The 23,541-nt window shown below is 37.6% G+C and overlaps 1 protein-coding gene across 1 annotated transcript in view; it reads right to left on the reverse strand.

Moving 5' to 3' along the window:
* Nucleotides 1-23,541, reverse strand: part of LOC145983858 (dynamin-1-like protein) — a 78,539-nt gene that overhangs the window by 35,764 nt on the left and 19,234 nt on the right. Inside the window, 4 exon segments of the mRNA XM_083116916.1 lie at nt 493-639; nt 7,072-7,172; nt 19,555-19,765; nt 21,018-21,226. Coding sequence (XP_082973042.1) covers nt 493-639; nt 7,072-7,172; nt 19,555-19,765; nt 21,018-21,226 — 668 coding nt within the window.

Genomic DNA, 23,541 nt, shown 5'->3' on the forward strand with positions numbered 1-23,541 from the left:
ATGCCTGGCAGAACCATTTTTTCCATCAACCGTTCAACAAAGAAACATTGGTCAATCAAGACAAAATTCTGACTTTTTTTTTATTACCTCTGAAATTCCCTGACTTTTCCTAGTTTTCCAGGTTTGCCACCACCCTGTTATGATGTTAACAATGCAAGGTATGTTTTTACTACATTATAATGTAATATAAATTAATTCTACACAACACCATTTTCTCCTTTTAATCCGGAGTAAATTCTCAGCAAGAATCAAATACAGTGGAACCCCAGTTTTATGTTCCCAGGTTTTACATTTTCCTGCATTATACATTCAATCTAGATGGCCCCAATAAAGGAAAATGTTATAAAATTTAACTCGATTTTACATATTACTGCATTTTAAGTTTTTTTTTCAGCTTGATCCCTTGAAAAACCTAAAATCAAGGTTCCACCGTAATATAGAACATTTTCTGAGACACAAATGCATTAAACTAATTTGACACAGGACAAATACCTTCAATTCTGGCAGGCAGTCTCTAATATGATGCATAAGAAGTCTATTCAAAGTTTTAGCAAGATACGGAGTTCCATTTCTATTAGCCAATGTAGGATACCTTCTTTGCAAAAATGCTCCTTCATCCTTCAAGGCATCAGCAATCGACTAAAACAAAATTCAAACAAAAGTATGGTAACCACATTTTCTGCACCTAAAAATTTACATATTTTTTAGTGGAATCTGTTAGGAAAACAAATGTTTAACTGCAATTTTGTACCCAGTGATCTATGCAAGCACCTAAAGTAAATAAAAGCCCCTCCTCCCCAAATAGCAACAAGTATTCACAAAGAAATACAATATAAGCAACAGCATCCTGCCACTTGTATCGCAATCACTTGCTTCCACTACAATCTAAACACCAGTTATGCAGCCTTCCCTGCAAAGTTCTCTGTGTGCTCCAGAAATTTTGTGTAATCCTATAAATTCAACATATAGACTGTTGTTTATGTAAAATTCCATTTAAGAAACGGATGCTGCGGGTCAACAATGACACAATTTGAATTTGAGTGCTCTTTGATGCGAGTACTGGATAGAAACACACATTATATTCTGTGCATGAACTTAAATAATGCATCAACAATCAGAGTTAGCTCTATTGTATGAGTCAAAGGGCACCTCAAATAACTGCATGACTTATTATTATTTTGTTTAATATATGGACAGGTGGTTGAGTGTGTTCCCAGTAATGTCTTCGATAATTAGCAGGTAACTTGACATGTGAGTCCCATCTGAAATGCCAAATTAACTTACTTGCTCACAGATTGTCATCGATATGGGAAGAAACAATTCATCTCATACCTTTATATAGAGTTTGTCATAAATTACAGTTATACATCTAGTAGTAAGGTTCAGTTACACTATGATAACACCATTAAGCCTTGTTTCCATGATAACCAAAAACTCAATATACTGACTATTTTATTTGAAACGTAAACTAAACATTACGTTTCAATCTTCTAGCAAGGTCTTCTTCAGGTTAGGGATGGAGGACTGAAGATAAACAAATAATGGAAGAAGTTGTTAGAAAGACTGGAAAGGACAAGAGCGAAGGAGGAGAAAAGAAGGAAGAGGAATGAAGAAAAAGGATAAGGAGTCCAACCACGTTCCAGATGAAAGGAAATGCTTACCTAAATCGCCTGCCAGGTGAAACAACAGTTGACACGAGAAAGTCACCTGTTGGAACACCTGGAAAAGAATGTTCCAGATAAACAACTTTCTAATAATCTTGTGTATGGAGGGGAGTGATTTTTGATTATATACATATATATATATATCTTCCTGTTTTGTACCTTATTTCATTTGTATCTGGTACAGAGTCTGAAGAAGACCTTGCTAGAAGGCTGAAACATAAAGTTTAGTTTGTTTTAAAATAAAATAAATTTCTGCCTGGGTCAGCATATTGAGTTTTCAGTTACCCTGTGTGTCTCTTATTGCCATACACTCTAACTTGGTAGTTCATTAACTTTTCCAACAAAAACTCATTTGCTTTGTTTGGTTGATTTGCTTAATTTTACTTTGCTTTTTGTGCCACTTTTGGCTAATTTGCGAAGATGGGGATGAGTGATAACATGATGAAATTGATGAATGGACACTCACAAACATCCATGCCCAGGCCAGGAGTCGAACCAGGGAATATACTCATTTGCATGTGGTCTTTAACCCTTAGATGCAGAGGCTGATTTTCCAGGTATTTGCACTAAAGCCGAGTGGGTTTTCAGTGGGAAATTTGAAATTCTGCATGCTTCTAAATGAAATTTTATATTTCCGGAACTAAGAACATTAGAGGTACAAATGATAACTAGTTTTGATCAGTATATGTGGGCTATAATCTTGATGAAAAAAAAAATTTCTGTAATCAGTTAGAAGAAAAGAAGGGAAAGTACTATTTTTTTTTTACACAAAATTTGAAATTAATCTGATCCCTCCGTAGGGTGACCAGGCACATACATTCAAAAAAGAGGACAGAGCATGGCGAAAAAGGAGGACAAAGTCATAAAAAAGAGGCACCACATTTGCCATTACTCACAATTTAAGCAATATTAAAAAATCTTGCCAACGCCTTGCTCACAGATACTTTTCAAGTGCTCTCTTTCAATAACTTCCTCTTACCAAACCAAAGAAAGCAATCTCCTAATCTGTTCTTTAACAAATGACAAAGAATATCTACAATTTGAAGCACATAATTTTACTCCTTTTCTAATTCTTGGATATTAGAATGAAATATCCCCACAAGTGAATGCAAATGTAACAAGTAAGATTTATTTTAACTTATTTCCAAAAACAGAATTAAAATTTTAGGTAGTTTAGATTGTTTCAAGAAAAATAATTTTAATGCCAGGAACATTTCTAGCACTCTTTCAACAGCAGGGGAAAGTAACAGCACCTTACACTTACATCATATTCTTTTCTTCCATCCCTTTAAAAGCCGGATATTTTCTTGCAAGATTATTGTTGAATTTACACTCTTGCTTCGTTATTTCATGAAAGTTAATATTACTTAATTAACAAAATTCTCACTACACGTTTCTGTATCGCCTATGTATAACTCAAGAAGGAAAAGGCTGATCTCCATGGCAGATTGGTTAACACACTGCGCCACAATGCCAGGGGTCCTGGATTCTAATCCCGGGCCTGGTATGGGTGTTCTTTGTGAGTGTTCCTTCATCAAAATCATCCTATAATCGCTCATACTCATCTTCGTGATTAGCCAAAAGTGGCAGAAAAGAGAAGTAAAAAAAACCAAATCAATCAATCAAAAAAGAACTGCACAGCTTAGTCGTTTAGGGCGTCTGACTATCAGGCGAAAGAGAGGTTTGATCTCCGGCTGGGGAGATCCAGGATTTTTTCTACCTGTTCAAGCAGCTCCGACGCTCACCCAGCATCATATAAAGTGGAGGAAACTCTGGGGGTAAAGGTGGCCAGGGGCTTGGTGCTGATCACATCAGCCCCACCTTCGGCCGCGATCAATAGTGTGTGGGGCACTAACTCCACACCCCCTATACGCCTTCATGGCGTAGTGCAAAGCACAGGGGAGCACTTTACTTTTACAGACTATGTGCGTTCCTGCAGTCTCAAAGAGCAAAAGGTGTGGAATTTTGCCTATTTTATTTCTTTGTATTAAAACACAGGCATTAATGTTTAAAGTTCGTTTCATGGTGTTTCTAATCCGAAAATGCACTTTTATAGTGTCTATAAATGCCGCTTAATCGTGCCAAAAAATTGTATTCTGCAATTTTTGCATACTTCAGGTTTTTATTACATGCCTTTGGCTTACCCTACATTGAAGAAGGCTTTGTTGATGTTATCTGGTATTCAAATTTGAGGCTCTCAATTGGAACACTGTTTACATTTTTTTGTCACAATGATGCAAATTGTTTTTTCATCGTTTGTTCAAATCTGTACAGTCGTTAGCACAAGCTCTTTTTTGTGAGAATTAATTTAACTGACGATTCCCGACAAATGTCAATTTTGATCAAAAGAGTATTAATAGTTTGTTAATCGTTAGTGCACTTTTATGTATAAACTGAAGTGCTAATATAGTATAACAGTATATTGTAAAAAGAAAAGTGAAATAAGTTCATATTCATTATGCATTTTAATATCATTTTTTTTTTAAATTTTAGTGTATATTTTCGTGCATTTCTTAGTATATAGTACCTTTTTAAGTGCCTATTTTCATCATTTTTGTGCCTATTTGAGAGGTTCTTAGTGTCTATAAATCCGCACCCTACTAATGACTCAGTCGGAAAAGTGATCGTGTTCGGCTGCCAGATGCTAGGTGAGCATTGCTTGAATACGTGACGCACCCCAAGTGATATGATGATCGTTATGTGGGGAAGCATTCTCTATGCAGCACAGTTGCTATGGTCGATGCCATCCTCTTTCCAAAAAAGGAGGACATTTACAGATTTCTAAAAAATCTGCCCGGATGCTGGACAGACACCTACAGAGGAGGACATGTCCGGATAAAAGAGGAAGCCTGGTCACCCTACCGCTTAGCAGGCTTCTCCTTCCTACTGACCCCATCCATGCTTTAGCCACCAGGAATGTTGGAAGGTCATATTTCTATTGCCAAAAGTGTGTTTTGAAACACCAAAATTGAGAAAAAAAGTGATGTTTTCAAAACCAATGAAAAAAAATTGCAAAATAAAAATAAAAAAAATTTTGAGGGTTAAACCCATTTTTTAACCTTTTGCCGCCCAAGCATCTCGAACGAGATACCCAAATGTAACCCTCACTGTCCCAAGCATCTCGATCGAGATGCTGTGTCAAGGTCGTAGTTTTTACGTTATAACTTTTCTATTTTTGGCTAGAATTTTGATTTTATTTTTTTATATTGTTCCTAACACATGTATTTAACAGAAATGGTTTTTTGCATATTTTTTTTGTCTTCATGAAAATGGAGGGGAAAAGGCGGGAAAAGGTACTTCTCTTTTGCCTCTTTTCAACGTCAAATTTTTGCCAACAAAGGAAGACCGACTTTGTTGTTCTAAAGCAATGCTTTTCACTCCCTCCTGCTAAGTGCATTCGAAGGAAGCTTGTTTATCAGTATCCGATGTCAAAATGAAAGTTTTCCGTGAGGACGCAAGCAGGGGGTGGGGGAGGGGGAAGACTGGTTGTTGAATCTGCGTTGTGAGAATGGAATTTCGAAACGTGCTGAAGGAAACCTTTGTTTTTTTTAGCACAAGTGGCAACAGGGGTTACCCAGCATTGTCTAAAAATAGAATTTCAAGCAGCTGCAAGAATTGGCGCTCATTTTTCACTACGTTCTAGCTTTTTGTCCGTGAATGTTGTGCGTAGGTGTCGTTTTGTGCCCAAGTGCAAGGACATTTTTTGGGTGAAGTGACAATTTTTTAAAATAATTTTTGGGGGTTTTCTCCCTTCCCCTCCATATATACGCCAAATTTGCATAAATTTTGCATTTTGACATTTTTTTCGGGGGGGGGGGGGGCACCATTTTTTTAAAGAAGTATTTTTGAGGGGATTTCCCCCCTTTCCCCCTCCATATGTATGCCAAATGTGCATAAATTATATATCGTCTGAATCTGTGATTCATTCTGAGTACAATGGTATATCTTTCATATCTCTAGGGCATTTATTTTCTGAGCTATAGTCATTTCAATGTAACTCTGCATTTTGAAGCTTGAATCAGTGGGGTGGCGACCATTCCTTTTGGAGGTACAACCCAAGTTACATTGGTCATATGATGATAATGCAAATATTTTTGTGTTCCTTACATGTTAGCGATAATTTCTATGTGCATTCTGAACTTTGCATATCCTTTTTTTCGGGGGGGGGGGGGGGGAAACCCCATTTTTTACAAAAAAAGTATTTTCAGGGGATTTACCCCCTTTCTCTCTCCATATATACGCCAAATGTGCATAAATTATATATCGTCTGAATCTGTGATTCATTCTGCGTACAACGGTATATCATTCATACCTCCAGGGCAAATAGTCTCTGAGCGAAAGTCATTTCAAGGTACCGCTGCATTTTGAAGCTTGAATCAGTGGCCTGCCGACAATTCCTTTTGGGGGTATAACTCAAGTTACATTGGTCATATGATAATAATGCAAATATTTTTGTGTTCCTTACATGTTAGCGATCATTTCCATGTGCACGTCGACACTGTCATGTACTTTTTGCTTGAGGGGAGGGTGGGGGAACAAATTTTTTCCCCGAAATTTTGGAATTTTGAGAGTTAGCCCCCTCCCCCCCACCACATATACGCCGAATTTGCAAAAATTTCATATAGTCTGAATCTCTGGTTCATTCCGCATACAACGGAATATCACTCATCTCTCTAGGGCAATTAGCCTCCAATCTACACTCATTTAATTGAAACTCTGCATTTTACTCAAAATCGGCTCGGGACAGAGAGGCTTACATGTGAAAAAGGCCTTGGGCGGCAAAAGGTTAAGGGTTAAACTATAACTTACCACAAAATAATTTGAAGGGGCCTCAAGCCCTTTTCATATTCAAATAAGAGTTAAGATAAATTTCCCACATTCTTCACACCTGTTACATGTTCCACATTATTATCGATTTTTAGTGACACTGTGACAAGGTATTTATCAACTGTTTAACACTTCAAAGGGACCCAAAAACCCAGTAGAGGTGAGCCCATGAGGTCAATTAACCCCATTGCCCTAGGGTTGCCCTTGCTCTTGATTGTAATAAGTGGTGTATTCTACATATCTCTTGTCACAAAGTGTACTGTATGCGAGTTAAATGTCACCATTACTTGGGGAATTTTGTGAAGTTAATTTTTATTCAATTTCAAAGTTTTTATTTTTTATTTTGGGACATCTGTGTTGAACCAGTTTTTCTATTCCAGGTTATGATAAATTTTATAACACATTTGCTTTATGAAACGTCTATGAAATGTATGTTCAGTTCATCCTTTTATGTAACAATAATAGTAGAAAATGGAACTACGTGAACAGTGATTGAGGAATTACTATATACATATATATTACTGCCTTGTCAGGTATGTTACAATAAATAATTTTAGTGTACCTACATTAAAATACCCACCTTATTATTCATGATGTCCTGCTGTGACCTATTCACAACACCTATGATTCCAAGCTTTACTGGAATAACTCTACCACACAAGATGTCAATTGCGTCAGTACCTGAAATGTCAGATTTTCATTAATCAATACAGTGGAACCTCGATTTTATGTTTTTCAAGATAATTGGCTGAAAAAACATAAAATGCAGGAAAATTTTATAACAATTTCCTATGTTGGGGCCATCATTATTGAATGCATAATGTGAGAAAATGTAAAACCTGGAAACATAAAATGGGGGTTCAACTGTATTTTCTACTTGGAATAAATATATATGAAAACTGAAATGGCTTTTGCATGCCAAAAATTCCTACAAAATGCATTTTTTACACCACATATTTGTACCTCTCCTTTGACCACAATATTAAAATTAATGAAAAGTTGATTATTGGGAATAGTTTTATATGTAAATACATATTTATGTATGAAGCTGAAATCAGTTATGGTAAGACTCAAAAAATTCAGTTTTTATTTTTCATATTTGTACATATATTAGTTTTTGGCTCATATTGTACATATTATTTCCATATTTCAGAACATTCCTCAACATATACTCCATATTTGCACAATAACTAGGAGGGCTATTTTTTTTCAACCTCCGATGGCGCCGCCAGGTGACCCGTGAAGCGCTACGAAGCGGGGCATCAAGCAGCATGATTGGCGTCCCCCTTGCCAGTACCACCATCCCTGCCAAGGCCAACGCTTCAGTTGAAGCTGAGCGACAGGCGCATAGAGATATCTTCTACAATCGACTCTCCCGCCAAGTGCGAGGTGTGTTACTGGTTGACTTTATGGAGCTGGGGACCACAATCAATGTGGCTGCATACTGTGAGACATCGTGCGGACTACGCAGAGCCATCCAGAACAAACGGAGGGGCATGCTGACCTCAGGCATTGTCTTGCTTCATGACAATGCCCGACCACATGTTGCTGCGTCAACCCAAGACCTTCTTCAACGATCCCCTGGGAAGTGTTTAATCACCATCCCTACATCCCAGACCTGGTGCTGAGTGACTTCCACCTTTTCCTGGCTATGAAGAAGTGGTTGGGAGGACGGCGCTTCCACACCAATGAGGAGCTTCGGCACACCGTGCAGACCTGGCTCAACAGACAGCCAGCACCTTTTTTTGAAGAGCGTATTGGAAAGCTGGTGCATCAGTACGATAAATGTCTGAATTTTCTTGGTGTTTACGTTGAAAAGTAGATTATATGTGTACAAAACTTTTGTTAATAAACATATTTTGCTATTCACTATGGTTTTGATTTCATGCCCTATCGGAGGTTGAAAAAATATAGCCCTCGTACATGTCCTTGTGTGACAAAGATTTGGGTGTATATCTTGAGAATAACTGTTAAACAAAGAAAGTTTACAACCTTTTTATACTCTCCAATTGCATTAATTACAAGTTTTCTGTCATCCGAACAATCTCCCCTCCTCGATTTTACACCTCCCAACTGTTTGCTGTTGTTATTGTAACACTTGAAATTCGTGTTTATTTACAATTGTTGTCAACAATAGAGAATGAAGGATCAAGCATCATCCCCTGGTTGCTACAAACTAGGGATGGGCCAATACGAAATTTTGGCCGATACCGATAAAGTAATGTTATAAAATTTACCGATACCAATAACATACCAATCAGATATAAAATTATAAATTGTCCTTAAGAACCTGAAAGGTTCCTCCTAAATAAATGTGTGTTTCAAGGTAACTGCAGTGATAAAGAAGTTGAATATTTAGACATTTACTTTTTAGAAACTAGGGCATGGAGATTATCCATAAAAATTACAACAAAATGGCAGAATTTGGGACTAAATTATAAGATATTTATCGATATATCAGATCGGTAAAATAATCGGTAATTTTACCAATAAGCTGATACACCGATATGCCTATATCGGCCAATACCGATAAGAGTACCGATTAATCAGTCACATCCCTACTACAAACATTATTTTGGCAATGTTGGAACACCTGAGCATGGGTGTTCTTTGAGAGTGTCCCTTCATCACTTTTCCCATATCATCATTTATTTCCTTTGTCGCGACTAACTAAAAGTGGAAGACAAGCGACGCTAACAAAAAATAAATCAAATTGACATTCGGGATATGGACGGGAGAAAATAAACAATCCAAGGCAATAATAATATCTATCACAGCCCGAATGACGTGACTTCAGGATCACTTTCGTTTCTTTCTCTTACGTATGCAAACTGCTTTTCTAGCTTGTAATTTGAACACAAAAGTAGTATAATAGAGCTTCCAAAATCAGTACAGGCTGGATGAATGTCTTCATATTTTCCTGAAAAATCATTCTTCTTCGCCAAATAGTTAGTTTAACAATATAATTATGTATGTGCCATTGACTTATAAGATTCGTCGCCACATATCAGTGTTAACTTTGAATTTATTACTCCATATAAACCATATACATTGATATTTGGAGGGTAAAAAGTAAAGTGCTCCCCTGTGCTTAACACCACGCCATGAAGGCGTATAGGCGTATAGGGGGGGTAATGCCCCACACTTTCTTGATCCGGTCTTAAGTGGGGGTGATGTGATCAGCATCACGCCCCTGACCGCCTTTACCCCCCACGGTTTCCCCCAGGTACCCATGTCATTCGAAGCTGGGTGGGCACGAGGGCCGCTTCCAATATTAGAAAAGTTCCCGGATTTGAAGAGGGTGCAATACAGTTAATATAAAATTTTAATTACAAAATTTCTATAATTTATAATCTAGATATTCACTAAGCTATAATATTCCTTATTAACTAATTGTTTATTTTAATTTGTTTTTGAAACTTGTCATACTTTCTGCTTTTATATAATTTGGTAAATGGTTGAATATTTTAATTGCCATCTGTTCGGGTCCTTCTTGAACTAATGTTAGCCTCGTGAAGTATGGCTTTAGAAGCGGTTTGTTTCGGATGTTATATGTATGTTCTTTTGAATTTCGTAGTGCTCATATATGTACAGTGAAGGGAGGGTTAATATTTTGAATTTATTTAACAACATTTTGCATGATTCCTTAGTCTTTATTCCTGCTATAATCCTAACGGCTTGCTTTTGTTTGCTTCTAAACTTGCCGGTGAGTTCCCCCAGAATTCTATTGCATAATTTATTAGTGAATGAAACATTGCATAATATACCTGAATTAGTGAGTTTGTATTAAGTGTTTGTTTTAATATCCTCAGTGCAATTATTTTGGAATTTAGTTTAACGAGTATTTTTACATAGTTTGACCAATTTAGATTTTCATTTATAGTTGCTCCTAAAAATTTTGTTTCGCTAACTTATATTACTGGAAGATGGCTATTCTTTACTACATCTTTAATTTTATTGTTTCGTTTAGTGTGAAATAGCACGTAATTTGTTTTCTGTTCATTCAATAGTAATTTGTTACTGTCAAACCAAGATTTCATTTCTTCCATTGTTTTTTCAATGTTGGCTTCTAACTCGATCACATAATTTCCCTTTACTATTGTGCTGGTATCATCTGCATACAACAAAATCTTTGTATTCTGTATATTTAGTGGTAAATCATTTATGTACATAAGAAAAAGTAAGTATCGGGAACTCCATATTTTAAAGTCTTTAGAGTGGATTTGTATTTTCTTAAGTTTCCTTCTCTTTCATGGCTAATTTCAATTCTGTTTGATAAGTATGATTTCATAATTTTCAAGCACGTTACCCCTTATCCCATAGTGTTCCATTTTAGGAATTAATATTTTGTGATTTACCACCTGGCTCCTCACCAGGAAGCAAGAGCGAGGATCCTTGCAGAACCCTTCGTACACAATTAGTGCATCGTCGGCCTGACACATCTCGTATTACTCTTTAAAATAGGTCTGAAACTTCGTGACATGAGTTCAAACCCTGGTGAGATCAATATTTTTTATTTTCTTTCAAGGTGAAAAGTTACATGTGACGGTTTCAAAATTAGACTCCATTAATTCGGCTCAATTTGGCATTTACGAATATGATTAATGCATAACGTAATTGCGTAAGCCGCCAACTTTCAATTCAATCAAACGTTCAGATGCCAAAAAGTAGTGCCAAAGAGAAACCTATATTTTTTTCGTTTTTGGGGGGAAAATACACAAAAAAGAACAAAATTATGACTTTATTCTTTTAGAAAATATTTAATTTTCAAAGGGAACTTTTTTTTGCCGCCTGCATAATGTCTCTCAAATCTGTCGACTTGTCACACTTCACTGTTGGAGAGTTTAAGGCAGTTGATGTTACAAAGTTAGAACCTTCAATACAGATCTATACTGGATTTCAGTGTAGGAACCGAGCACTTCGATGTGCTTCGATGTTTCTCAGAATTTTGAGGGAGCAGCCTTTACACCCCTCGCAGGTCATCAACAGGCAGGGTTGGGTGTTGCCATTGCACCCAAACAATGTCTCCAGCTCAAGTAGTTTGTGACCAGATTGAAGAATGACCTTTCAAGAATTATTTTCTCTTTGCCACACGAACAACAAACAACAACAAAGTAAAAAGACGTGACTCGGTGAAATACTTTTCGTGGCACCCATTTGGCAGAAAAGGAAAAAAAAATGCTTTGACCACACGGGGAATCGAACCTAGGATTTCAGCCTATGAAGCTGTCAGTTTACCGACATGGACACAAGCCGCAGTGTGAAAAAGCATTCAATTAGGGTGATTTCTCCTGAAGATTGCACTTTTACCTGTCCAGTTCCAAACTTTCAATGCACCCTCTCTCTAATTACATTAATTTGAAAGCAATACGCTTCATGCTATAGTGTCTCTATGCTGTGCACACACTGCTCTTAGACTATAAGTTAATGTTATGTGTGCATATTAATGAAGATGTGCTTTTGAGCAAGGTTAGTGTTTCCAACCCCTAATAATCTTCGTGCTCTAGCTTCTGTCAACATAGCAGATTCTGATATGTGGCAACGAATCTTATAAGTCAATGGCACATACATAATTATATTTTTAAACTAACTATTTGACAAAGAAGAGTGATTTTTCAGGAAAATATGAAGACATTCATCCAGCCTGTACTGATTTTGGGAGCTCTATTAAACTACTTTCAAGTTCAAATTACAAGCTAGAAAAGCAGTTTGCATACGTAAGAGAAAGAAACGAAAGTGATCCTGAAGTCACGTCATTCGGGCTGTGATAGATATTATTATTGCCTTGGATTGTTTATTTTCTCCCGTCCACATCCTGAATGCCAATTTGATTTATTTTTTGTTAGCGTCGCTTGTCTTCCACTTTTAGTTAATTGCGACGAAGAAGATAAATGATGATATGGGAAAAGTGATGAAGGGACACTCTCAAAGAACACCCATGCTCGGGTCGGAATTCGAACCCGCGTCTTCTTGGGGAATGTCGACATTGCTGTTACGTTAAGGTGGGTAAAGAGGGTATGGAACCACCATGCACCCCACTCTGCTTTCAAATAAAGATGAGCTTTTCCCCAAGCAAAGGGATTGAGGTAGTGTTTTTTTTTTTTTAGATTAGTTATGGGATACTGAGTATCTCGAACATATTTTCAAGAATTTTTTCCCGCCATTCTCTTGTAAACTTGGACACTGGATTGCATTAATAATTAAAATGCAAGGCTTTCCTGTGACCATTTCTTTTCACTCGGCAAGTCATAAAATTCCCTGCATCTGGTGACAAACTTTAGTGGTAAGCAACACTGCAGAGTGCTGTTTTCCCGAACCTTTACTCTGGCTGTACTGCCACATTCAATTGGCTCTGAAGCTCATCTTTAACTCAAACGAGTGTGCCACTTTCTGTGAACAGAAGTGTACTACAAGTATTCTATCCTATCAATGGGGAAAAAACATTATGGAATCAAGACATAAAAATGACATCAATGATAAAAATCGATAGTAGATATACAACACCTCCAGTGCAGAAAGGAAGATGACATCTTTTAAATGATCTGTAATGTAACAGCATTGCAAGCTGCAATAAAATCCACTCTACACATAGCAAGACAAAAGATCAAAGGAATGCTACAGATGACCTTCAGGGATATGGAAACCTGTTTTATGCTTGCTCTCGGTGGAGTAAGAACAAGGTTCAGAAAGAGAAATGAGCATTAAAATGTACAAGCCCTTACTCTGATTGGAGAAATGTTCGGCAATTTAAATGTACCTTGTTCAATGTTAAATTTAAATGTAAGTTACCTCCATTTACTCTACATACATTTCTTACTAGTTTCATAGGGTCTGCACGAAGTCCAAACACATATCACAAAGGTTGAACGTATTTCCAACTCAGTAGCACATGTTCGCATGGATATAACCATGGATCATCGGACAGATTCTGCCACATGTGCACAAAGTTTAAGCCTTGTGGATGATCTTTCACTTCTCAGCATGTCATGAACATTGCCTTCCTTTCCCATTGCAACAACAATGCCTTCTTTGTTTGTGCTGCCTTTTCAAACTGCACAATGACTCTTTTCTTATCAATATGCTGTTAATTGGACACTCATGAACTGACACATTGGCCACGACCAAATGCTCCTTAATTGTGTAATCACTAGAGGCACATATTTTTGGTAAATAAAAAAGCAAAATTTCGGTACAAAAACTGAGTCAATTTCGGGTTCAAAAGCGGTAAATAAAATGAAATATCGGTGTTATAGCGGTGAAAAATTGGATGAAAAGTGGTATATAAAAAGGCATTTTGGTTTTAAAATTGTGAATATAATCCTAAATTTGATTGAAAAACTACACTTATTCCATAGAAATAACATTTCATTTCTAATAGCACATTTATGTAGTTATAAGAGTATTAAGTTTGTTTCTGTGTAAAGGAGTCCATTTTTGCTTCTCCAATATTAACAGCAGAATTAATCAATTTTCCGGGAATTGCATAACTCACAGGATACTTCAGACTTCAGAAAGTGTCGCGTCGGTATATAAATGGTAAATTTCGTGTTTAAGAGTTAATTTCGCTTTTTGCAGTTAATTTCGCATTATTTCGTGACAAAACATGGTCACAAAATGCATCTCACACCTTTCAAAAACATGAAAAATTAACACTACAATGTGTTTTATCAAATTTCGTTTTTACATCAAAAACGAAATATGCATGCCCCTAGTAATCACTTGTGTCAAGCACTGCTTGAACTTCCATCTGCCATGACTCTCATACAATGAACTTAAAAATGCAGTGTGTCAATAGAGGACAGGACCTTGAGACAGTGGAAGGACATGTGCCAAAGTCATCTGCAAAAATTAAACATGATCACCTATGAAAATATAGGGTATACGGACTTTGTGTGCTCTCTGTAGAAGTCTCAGGGATGATTGCTTAATGTTGGGTATCAAAGGGATGATCTCCTGCAGAGACTAATCAAGGGGTTCTAGGGGAAGCATATGTTCAGTTGTTCAAATTCCACTTTTGAACTGCATGTCCAGACCCAATTAGCCTAACAGCATAAAGTGAACTGAAGAGTGATTCTGCCAAACTTTTTAATTTTTAGATGTCGAAATGGGAGGATGTTATTTACTTTTACATTAATCGATAGTTTATTGTTACATTTAAGTTTGGGGAGGTGTCCATTACTAAGGATTTATGTAATATACTTGCCAAAGTTGCATGGTCAGATAGAGGTAAACATAATTTCATTTAACATGGCCTTTTGATGGGACAAAGTTGACTGAACATATTGAGTGGAAAATAGTAAATGCAAGTGGAATGTAAAATTGGGAGTTCAAATGTATATCTCATTTGCATATTTTTGAATGGAAACAAAGTTAAGGAAGAGAGTTACAATGCTACTGCATGACCCTTTGCTCCTCCTGAAAACTCATTCCAAAGGAGAGACAAAAAGCCACAGCCGAACTATGACAGAAACATTAATAGTAAAAACTAAAGCTGAGCTGATACCCATACTGCAACTGACACTGGTAACAATGCTTAAAAATTGTAACAATTAAAGTTCAAAATATTGATTAATATTAGTGGGTGAGTATTCCACTCCAATTACAAGCATCAATTTACCAGAGTCTTGCTACAAATATTAAAAAAATACATCAGAATATAAAAATACCTATTATAAATACAAAGAACCTCGGTACTCACATTTTACGCAAAGCTGTTTTTCATAAAGTAAAATAAAGTGCTCCCCTGTGCTTTGCACAATGCCATGAAGGCGTATAGGGGGTGTGGAGTTAGGCCACACACTTTCTTGATCATGGCCGAAGGTGGGGGTGATGTGATCAGCACAATGCCCGTGGCCACCTTTACCCCCCAGAGTGTCCTCCAGGTACCCACTAGTTCTATTAATTTTAGCGGCCACTGCCACCATCCTCATTGGGACTTGTTGCACTACTGCTTGGCATGCTTCTATTTCTCTTTTAGCTCTTTGGCTGCCCCTTGGTGCACTGTTGTCATCCACTATTGCCCGATGTTAACTGCTGCAGTAGAGGAATGCATGTGCGGTGTGCTTTTCCCCTATCATGAAGTGCATGATGGCATGTGTTTCCTTGATTGTAGTGTCTACGAGCATGTGGGCTGTGTTTGACAAGTACACCTGTCAACAGAAAAAAAAATGCCCACCCCTGAAAATTTTAATGTGAAAATCTGCACGATGTGACAACAAAGCAGGGAAGTATAGCAACCCTCACGTATGAAAAAGTAAGAGTATGTCGAGGTCTTGGGGTATAATATATATGTAATTGGTGTATTTACTTATTTTTGACGAATTAACACAGATCATTCAAGAACCTTCCTTCCATTGATACATTTCACGACACATTCCTTGCCCTTGCTTTCATTTGTCAATTACTATTGCTGCAGATAACTTGAAGGAAGTTCTTCACACTTTGTAACACAGTCTACCATCCAGAATCAAATCGTGGCAGTCTTCCAGAGTCAGGTAATTACATTCCAAAAATAACCATACATAAATGAAATAAACATTTTCATGCACACAAACTATAATTTATGAGGGGAACATATACTAATAGGCTTATCGAAATGTAAGTTGCAACAAGTGGTTGGACAAAACATGCCAACGTATCTAGAAAACCCAGAAGAGATTGTAGAAGAAGAGAGCTGGAGTACAGTCAAACTCCGATTTTACGTTTTTCTGGGGCCCATAAATAAAAAAACTTAAAAAGCGGGGAAGCATACGTTAAGAAATCTCTATAAAGAAACTGAATTGACAATATCTCATTTACTCCACGTAGACTTGACGAGTGGGAGGGGTGAAACTCAAGTGTCCATAGCAAAAATGACTACATAATTGACTTTTTAGGGGTATATTGTGTCAAAAATTATTTAACATGGGAAAGAAGTATGATTATGAATTTCTAAGGAACAAAGCAAGACCTGCTGTGAAAGTCAATGACGGATTAATGGAGGATCCACTTTCCAGGGTAAAGATGGTGGATGACTGCTTCGAACTGTCGCCTATTAGGTTCAGTTTATGCATCTGATTGTGTAGGATCTCCAATTAGAAGTCCCGGATAATTGGAGGGGGATGATCATTTATAGATGGACGTGAAGCATCTTTATATACTGTAATCAAAGTGTTCTGAAGACGTGCAGAATGGTTCAGACCCCACTTTGAGCTGCATACGTATCCAGTCCCAATCAGCCCAACAGCATGAAGTGCACAAAACAAGCTTTGTCAAACTTACGCATTTTGAGAGGTTACAATTGGACTTCACTTTGCCATCTTCTCCTCCATTTCATGTTATTTTTTTCTCTTAGAAAAATACTGGCCAAAGGTAGGGAAGGGGTTGACAAGATTCAAAGCAATGATATTTATCTTTTCTTCAGATTGGATGAGTGTTAGCTCTGGAGCCAGGAGACAAAACATTGACGCCAGTTGCCAGCTGCCTGCTGCTTGCAGATACCCTTCTGACCAGTTTGTAATGGGAGGGAGGGGAAGGGGAGATAAACAGGTGGTGGAGCGATGCCAATGCAGTTGAGCAAGTCTTATCAGAAGTGTGCTCATTCCCGGCCAAGTTGCAGAAAGAAAGAAGGAAGGGGGGATCACTGATTAGACGCTCTCCCATGCTGTCATGTCAATGCTTCCAACATATGAGCAAGATATCCGACGGCCGCCATTAAAGAAAGAGAAAAGGGCTGAATACTCCAATTACTTTATAGTTGTGCACAATGGCAGAATGAGCTCAAGTGGGGGAAAGAAGGGCATATTTTTATTTTTTTACTTGCCATACGCTGTGTTTGTTGAATGTGCGTATTCAGGTTCAAGAGCAACTGCGTAATTTTAGACATCAGAGGAAAGGAGACTGGGGATCACTTTTCACCGTTATGTTAATTGGTTAAGATGTCTCGAGTAAGGGGGGCTCACTTCGACATGAGCAAGAAAATCGGGGCAGAAATACTTGGCACTACAAGTCAGTAATTACAAGACTAAGCCCCGCGACAGGTTAAGTTTGCAGCAATTTTTCGCATATATAAACCCCAATCGTGCCCGCAGAATAATGTTCCGCTGCAATACTGCGGTGTTTTCTCACTGTATGTGATTGAACTGTTCGGCGGTTGAGGCAAGACTGGCACAGGAGGAGCTGAGGGCCGTTCTCGCATGGATTAATACATAAAACTTGCTGCAAACTTAACCTGTCGCGGGGCTTAGTGATGAATCGAATCCAGGTCTCCAGCGTGGCAGTCAGATGCCTTACCAACTAAGCCACCACGGCCTCCCAGCAAATCAGAAAAAGTACATTTTGGCTCAAATACACATTTTAATGGCATTTAGATGTGTACTAAATTTGGCTGCTCTCAGAAAATATTGTTGCACCCCTTGTTTATTCACTCATTTTTCCTGGCCTCGTCACTGTACAACACACGAGTCACATAATATGAATAGAGAAAACATTCTCTGCCTCACGGAAAAGAATACAATGTGAACCCTCCCCCCTCCACACACACAATTGATTTGACAAGAATATTTTTCTGTCTGTGAGTAAAATATCACCCTATCTGCCCATAGAAGAATATAATCACTTTAGCTTGTGTGTTTTCAGCTTCATTCTGATTACCAAATGATAGTGTTTGTAAAAAAACTTCAGATGAAAAATATCGAACTAGATCCAATCGTATTTCCTTAGGAATCTACACAACTTCCCATTGAACAAAAAATGCAGTTATTATCGGATATGGCAAATCCTTCTTATTTTTTCCATTTCCAACGCTGCAAATAAGAAGAAAGGAAAAGTTTCTAGAAACAAGTCCCTCCCTCTTTTTCCTTCCCATCAAGTAGGAAGGATTCCGTAAATGTGTGGGCAAAGAAGCAATAGGTGATAGTCCTGTTGTCAAATTTCCATTTGTGTTTTTGTGGTGAGGCAGGGTGAACACATTTGGTCATACACATTGTGTTCAAACTCTAGGGAAGGAAGCATTTAGCGAGAATCAGTTTGGCAACAGGGCACTTGTTGTCTGATCCTGAGGCAGAAGGAACGGCCCATTTAATTTTCAAGGGGAATACACCTTCCTGTCCATCAAGGGAGGTATGACAAATGCAACTTGTGTGCCTCCTCCTCCCCCCTTCCTGCATGGAATCATGCCCCTTCACTCCCTACTCTCGCATGATAAACCTAACATCTGGAAGTTTAAGGTTGCAGGGTGAACGAAACAGCTGCGAAAGCAAGGAAAAGGAGGGAAAAGTTGCCTGGCCAACAGACCAGCCTTCGGGCAAATTTTACCACAACAGCACTCCTTGGAAAAAGTATAAAGCGGGAAACTGGAGTTAGAGCAAACATAAAATCAAGGTGAATGACCTATTATTTAACATAGCTTTTTGACGGGACCTGGATGGCTGAACATATTAAGCGGGAATGTAAAATCGGGGTTTGACTGTAGTTTGTTAGGGCATCCTCCTTATCAACTCAACATGACATTTTGATCAGCTGCTTAAGTTTCCACTCGGCTAGTAGTTTTTTCTTCTTTCTTTCAGGTTTCAGTGGGTGGAGGTTTATAACGTTAGTGTAAGCCATCATGAACTTCCCACATGAGCTAAACATTGATAGCGGACAAGCACACCACACATGGATTCCCCTACTGCAGCAGTTAACACCGGGCAATAGCAGATGAAACTGACAGGCAGGCAAATCACAACAGTGCACCTAGCAGCAGCCAAGAACTAAAAACTATAGAGGATGGTGGCAGTGGAGACAAAAAATAATAGGACTTCAGAAAACAGCTTCATGGAAAAAAGTGAGCACTAAGGTTTTCTATATTTATTAACTACCATGTCTCTCATTTCCCAAATGTGAATACCTGTTACGTAATCAAGAAATACAGTTTTTTCATATAATATTGGTACAATATTAATGGAAACTTCAAACTTTGCATAACTTCCAGGATAATTAGACTCTGCGAAAGAATTGCACGGCATATCCAACAGATACTTTCTGAAATCAATACCACTGGCATTGATAATGGTTCAGCCATAGCAGAAAACTTAATACAAACCTGCATCCATCAAATCCAGTTTAGTTACCACTGCCAATGTCCTCCTTCCATCCGGATCAACTTCTTTTGCTATTTTTAAACTTTCACTTGTTGCCATGTCCGTATTTGCTGTAACAACCGCCAGAATTATAGAATTTGGATTGCTGATATATTGTAAGACTAATTCTCTTATCTGCATTTCAATATCTTCTGGTTGATCACCAACTGGGACCTGCAGATATTAATTTATGAAATAAAACCAAATTTGCATAAGAACATTCAAAAATTTCAAATGTTTATGAAAGGTCAAAAATAGTACAATTTATAAATGGATTACATAACTTTATTATAATATGAAGTAATTCTTGAAGTTTTCCTGGCAGCGAATGGTGAAGAATTTTTTCTCAGGATATCAGCCAGTTTATTTCTGGATAGGCTTCCGAGCTTTCAATCCTTGAAGATGAGAGTGACATTAGCTCTCGAAAGCTCAGAAGCCTATCTGGAAATAAACTGGCTGATATCCCAGAGAAAACTTCATCTTTATTACAATATGTTGAAAAAAGACACAGTCTGCATACAAACAGTTAAAAATCTAATTGGCATTTTGTCTATTAGATGTGCTAATAAGATGATTGCCTTAAACTTGGTTGACATCTCACTTAACTGGCAACATGTGTCTGACACACACCATTCAAATGCTTACTTTCCTTCCCTAAAAAAACACACAAGAATTTTCCTCAACCTAATTAGCTGCATTATCAATACTTACAACTACATAAATTGTTCTTTAAGATCATATCTTTTGGCACTCCGCACACTTATTCAGAAGTATTCAGTATCACTAAGATCGACGATTTTTGTTAAATTTACAATGTTGTTTATGCCAACCCCTTTTTTTGTTACATTTGATGTCTATATCTAATTTTAATATTTTCTCATTAATTTTCTCTTATTCTCTTCTGATATAAATTTCCTGTTTCCATATTATGCTTTCATGGACAAATCTCAGCATGCAGGTGTAAACTTTGCACCAAATTTCATAAGCTTCTTTGATTAATTCATTAATTAGTTGGACATGCACAGACACTTCTCACTGATTTCTGGGAAGATTTTTTAAACTTGTTTTTTACATTTTACTTAATGTAACATCTCGTACATAATAGTAATAATTACATTTTAGAATATTTCCATCACTTTGGATTATTGTGGTGGTCACAGCACCCCCCCCCCCCCCCCATCAATTTAAGTATTCTTTCAACTTTGATCAATGCAAAGGGTATTTCAAAATTTCATTTCCAAGAGCACAATTCTTTTTTTAAAAAAAGAAAAAATGATCAGAAACTCTTTAAAGTAAACAATTGTCATCTTTCACTTTTTTGGTTTATCACCATACACACTTAAGAAGCACATGCTTGATACCCCCCCTTTTTTAAGAGGCTTCTGCACAAAGGGTATTCTTCGCTCAAAGTTAACACTAGTCTTACCTTGGTAATGCCTGGTAAGTCAACCAATGTCAAATTAACGACTTTGGTTGAATATATTTTAAGGCTGATTGGATCTGGACAAATGCCTTTATTCCTACCAGCCATTCGATCAGTTTCATTTTGAATTTCGTCTCTAATTTCATTGAAGTCAGTATATATTTTGTTCTTTGTGTGCAGAAATTTCCCCCATTCTTCCAAATCGAGACTTCCTGAAATTAATAGATATAAGCATTAGTTTAGTTCAATACAATAGAATTGAAATTTTGAATAATGAAGAAACTGTCCTCTGCATTTTTACTTTATTCAAATGAACAAAAAATTGACATGATTATTTACAATTTGTCACATCTAAGTCATAAATTTAATCATATTCATTTAATGGGGAATAAACAATGCAGTTGATAATATAAGACGTAAGCAAGTTACTAAAGTTACATCCACAAAAATTACTTTTAAATGTTCTATTAATTACGGTGCCCTCTGCCACCAAACACTTGGGAACTTGATGCTTTGCTGTTGAATTGACTTCCGGTTCCTGTTGTTTCCTCGCTTACCGCTAGGGGCGCTGGTGTAGCCATTTAGTCTCCTGCACGTGATGGGTTTGAGTTGTTGTAATAGCAGGAGCCAAACCACTGTCGATATTCAACTCGTGCGGAAAGTGCATAATTGCATGTGTCTCTTTTGATTTTGTGTTAATTAGGGTGTGCGATGTATGCCTAACTGAAACTTTTTGGATCTTGTGTTTGTTGAACTTGAGGTGCCTTGCTAGTCCGGTAGTGGGTTGGGATTTTTTTTGCATCCGTTAAGTGCTGTTGTATATGCTTGTTGACAGATCTGATGGATCTGCCAATGTAATGTGAGTCGCACTCACACTGGGTGCCATATACACCTGGGTTGTCTATTGGTGAAAGGAAAGATATCTTGTGTTTGCTTAGGGCACTGGCTATTTTATTCACTGGTTTGTGTGCGAGTTTGATGTCCTACAGTTTCAGGGTCTTGGCTAGGTGGTTGGATGTTGTCTGATGGTAAGGGAAGGCAATCCATTTAGTTTTATTGCTGTTGGCTGGGTGGTGTTGGTTAGGTTTTAGTACTTACATTTCAGCTTTGCTGCACAATGTAGAGAGTTGTAATGTGTATTCATTTTGAAGTCTATGTCTGTAACCATGGTAACTTCTTCCTTCAAATCTTCTTCACTTGAACAGTGCGAGAAAGCTCTTCAGTAGAAGTTAAGCCATACATCAGCTTTATGTTGGGGTGGGTGGTTGGAAAGGGAGTGGATATATTGGTTCCCTGCCCCTGGTTTTCTACAGACCGTGGTGGTGAATTAGTTGCCCCTCCTTTTGAATTTGAATTTGATTTTAAAATTGTGGGAGCGTCAGCACTTAGGCTATTTTGCTCCCGTCACATTATACGGGGGCCAGCCTCTTATCATTACAAATAACAACTCTAACGTTGCATAACTAAAAAATTTAAAATGTTCTGACTTCTGTTAAAAGCTGAGGCCGTAAACGGGCACTCAGCACACACAAGGACAACAAACCAGACAACACACACAAAATTATACTGGCCATAGTGCCAGTCGCCAGAGCCTCGTTAGTCTTTACTCCAGGGTGCACTATGTGGAAGTGAGGTTGACTTTTGGGCGCCTACGTGGAAGGTCACCCCTTACACCCCCCTCCTTTTGATGTGTAGATCTAGGAAGTTAATGATGCCTTGGTTTTCCCGTTCTATTGTATATTTCAACCTGGGTGCCGAATTTCTGTGTGTTTGTCCACAATGACAGCTGTAAGAGCTCGCTGTTGAGCATTGTACATGACGTTTTTCATTTATAGCTGTTCACCTGTACTTTCCACTGAATGAACTTTGGGAAGACATCACATGTTTTGCATACTTTGAGGAAACTAATGTCCATTCGTCAAACCAACAGTTTGCGTTCGTTCCTGGCAGATATGGAGATGGCACTATTGTCGTTTACAAAAACAAAGAGGAAATAGATCTACTTATGGAAAAACTTAGCGACATTCACCACAGGTTGAAATTTACAATAGAACGGGAAAACCAAGGCATCATTAACTTCCTAGATCTACCCATCAAAAGGAGGAGCAACAAATTCACCACCATGGTCTATAGAAAACCAGGAGAAGGGAACCAATATATCCACTCCCTTTCCAACCACCCACCCAAACATAAAGCTAATGTATGGCTTAAGAGCCATTATTTTGAAATTCGAACAAAAAAAAGGGATATTTGGATAGTTGTATTTTTTGATTTGCTTGATTTTTTTATATGTTGAAGTAGGTCATGAGAAATTAATATTGTGCAATTTTGAGACCTTGAAAAATTTTTCCGTCCCCTGTAGAAAATGTCAAAGTTCACGGTCAAACTACCTATTTTTCATGAAAAGTGAAACTTGGGTAAGTTCAGAGTGCTGTATCTTTGGAAGTCAACAACATCCCAAACTTTTGTTTTGATATACTGTTAACATAAGACTGTTTGCTTATATACATTCAATTGTTTGGATTGG

The sequence above is a fragment of the Lepisma saccharinum genome, chromosome 2 (genome assembly GCF_977018435.1).
Source record: "Lepisma saccharinum chromosome 2, izLepSacc3.1, whole genome shotgun sequence".
Taxonomy (NCBI): Eukaryota; Metazoa; Arthropoda; class Insecta; order Zygentoma; family Lepismatidae; genus Lepisma; species Lepisma saccharinum.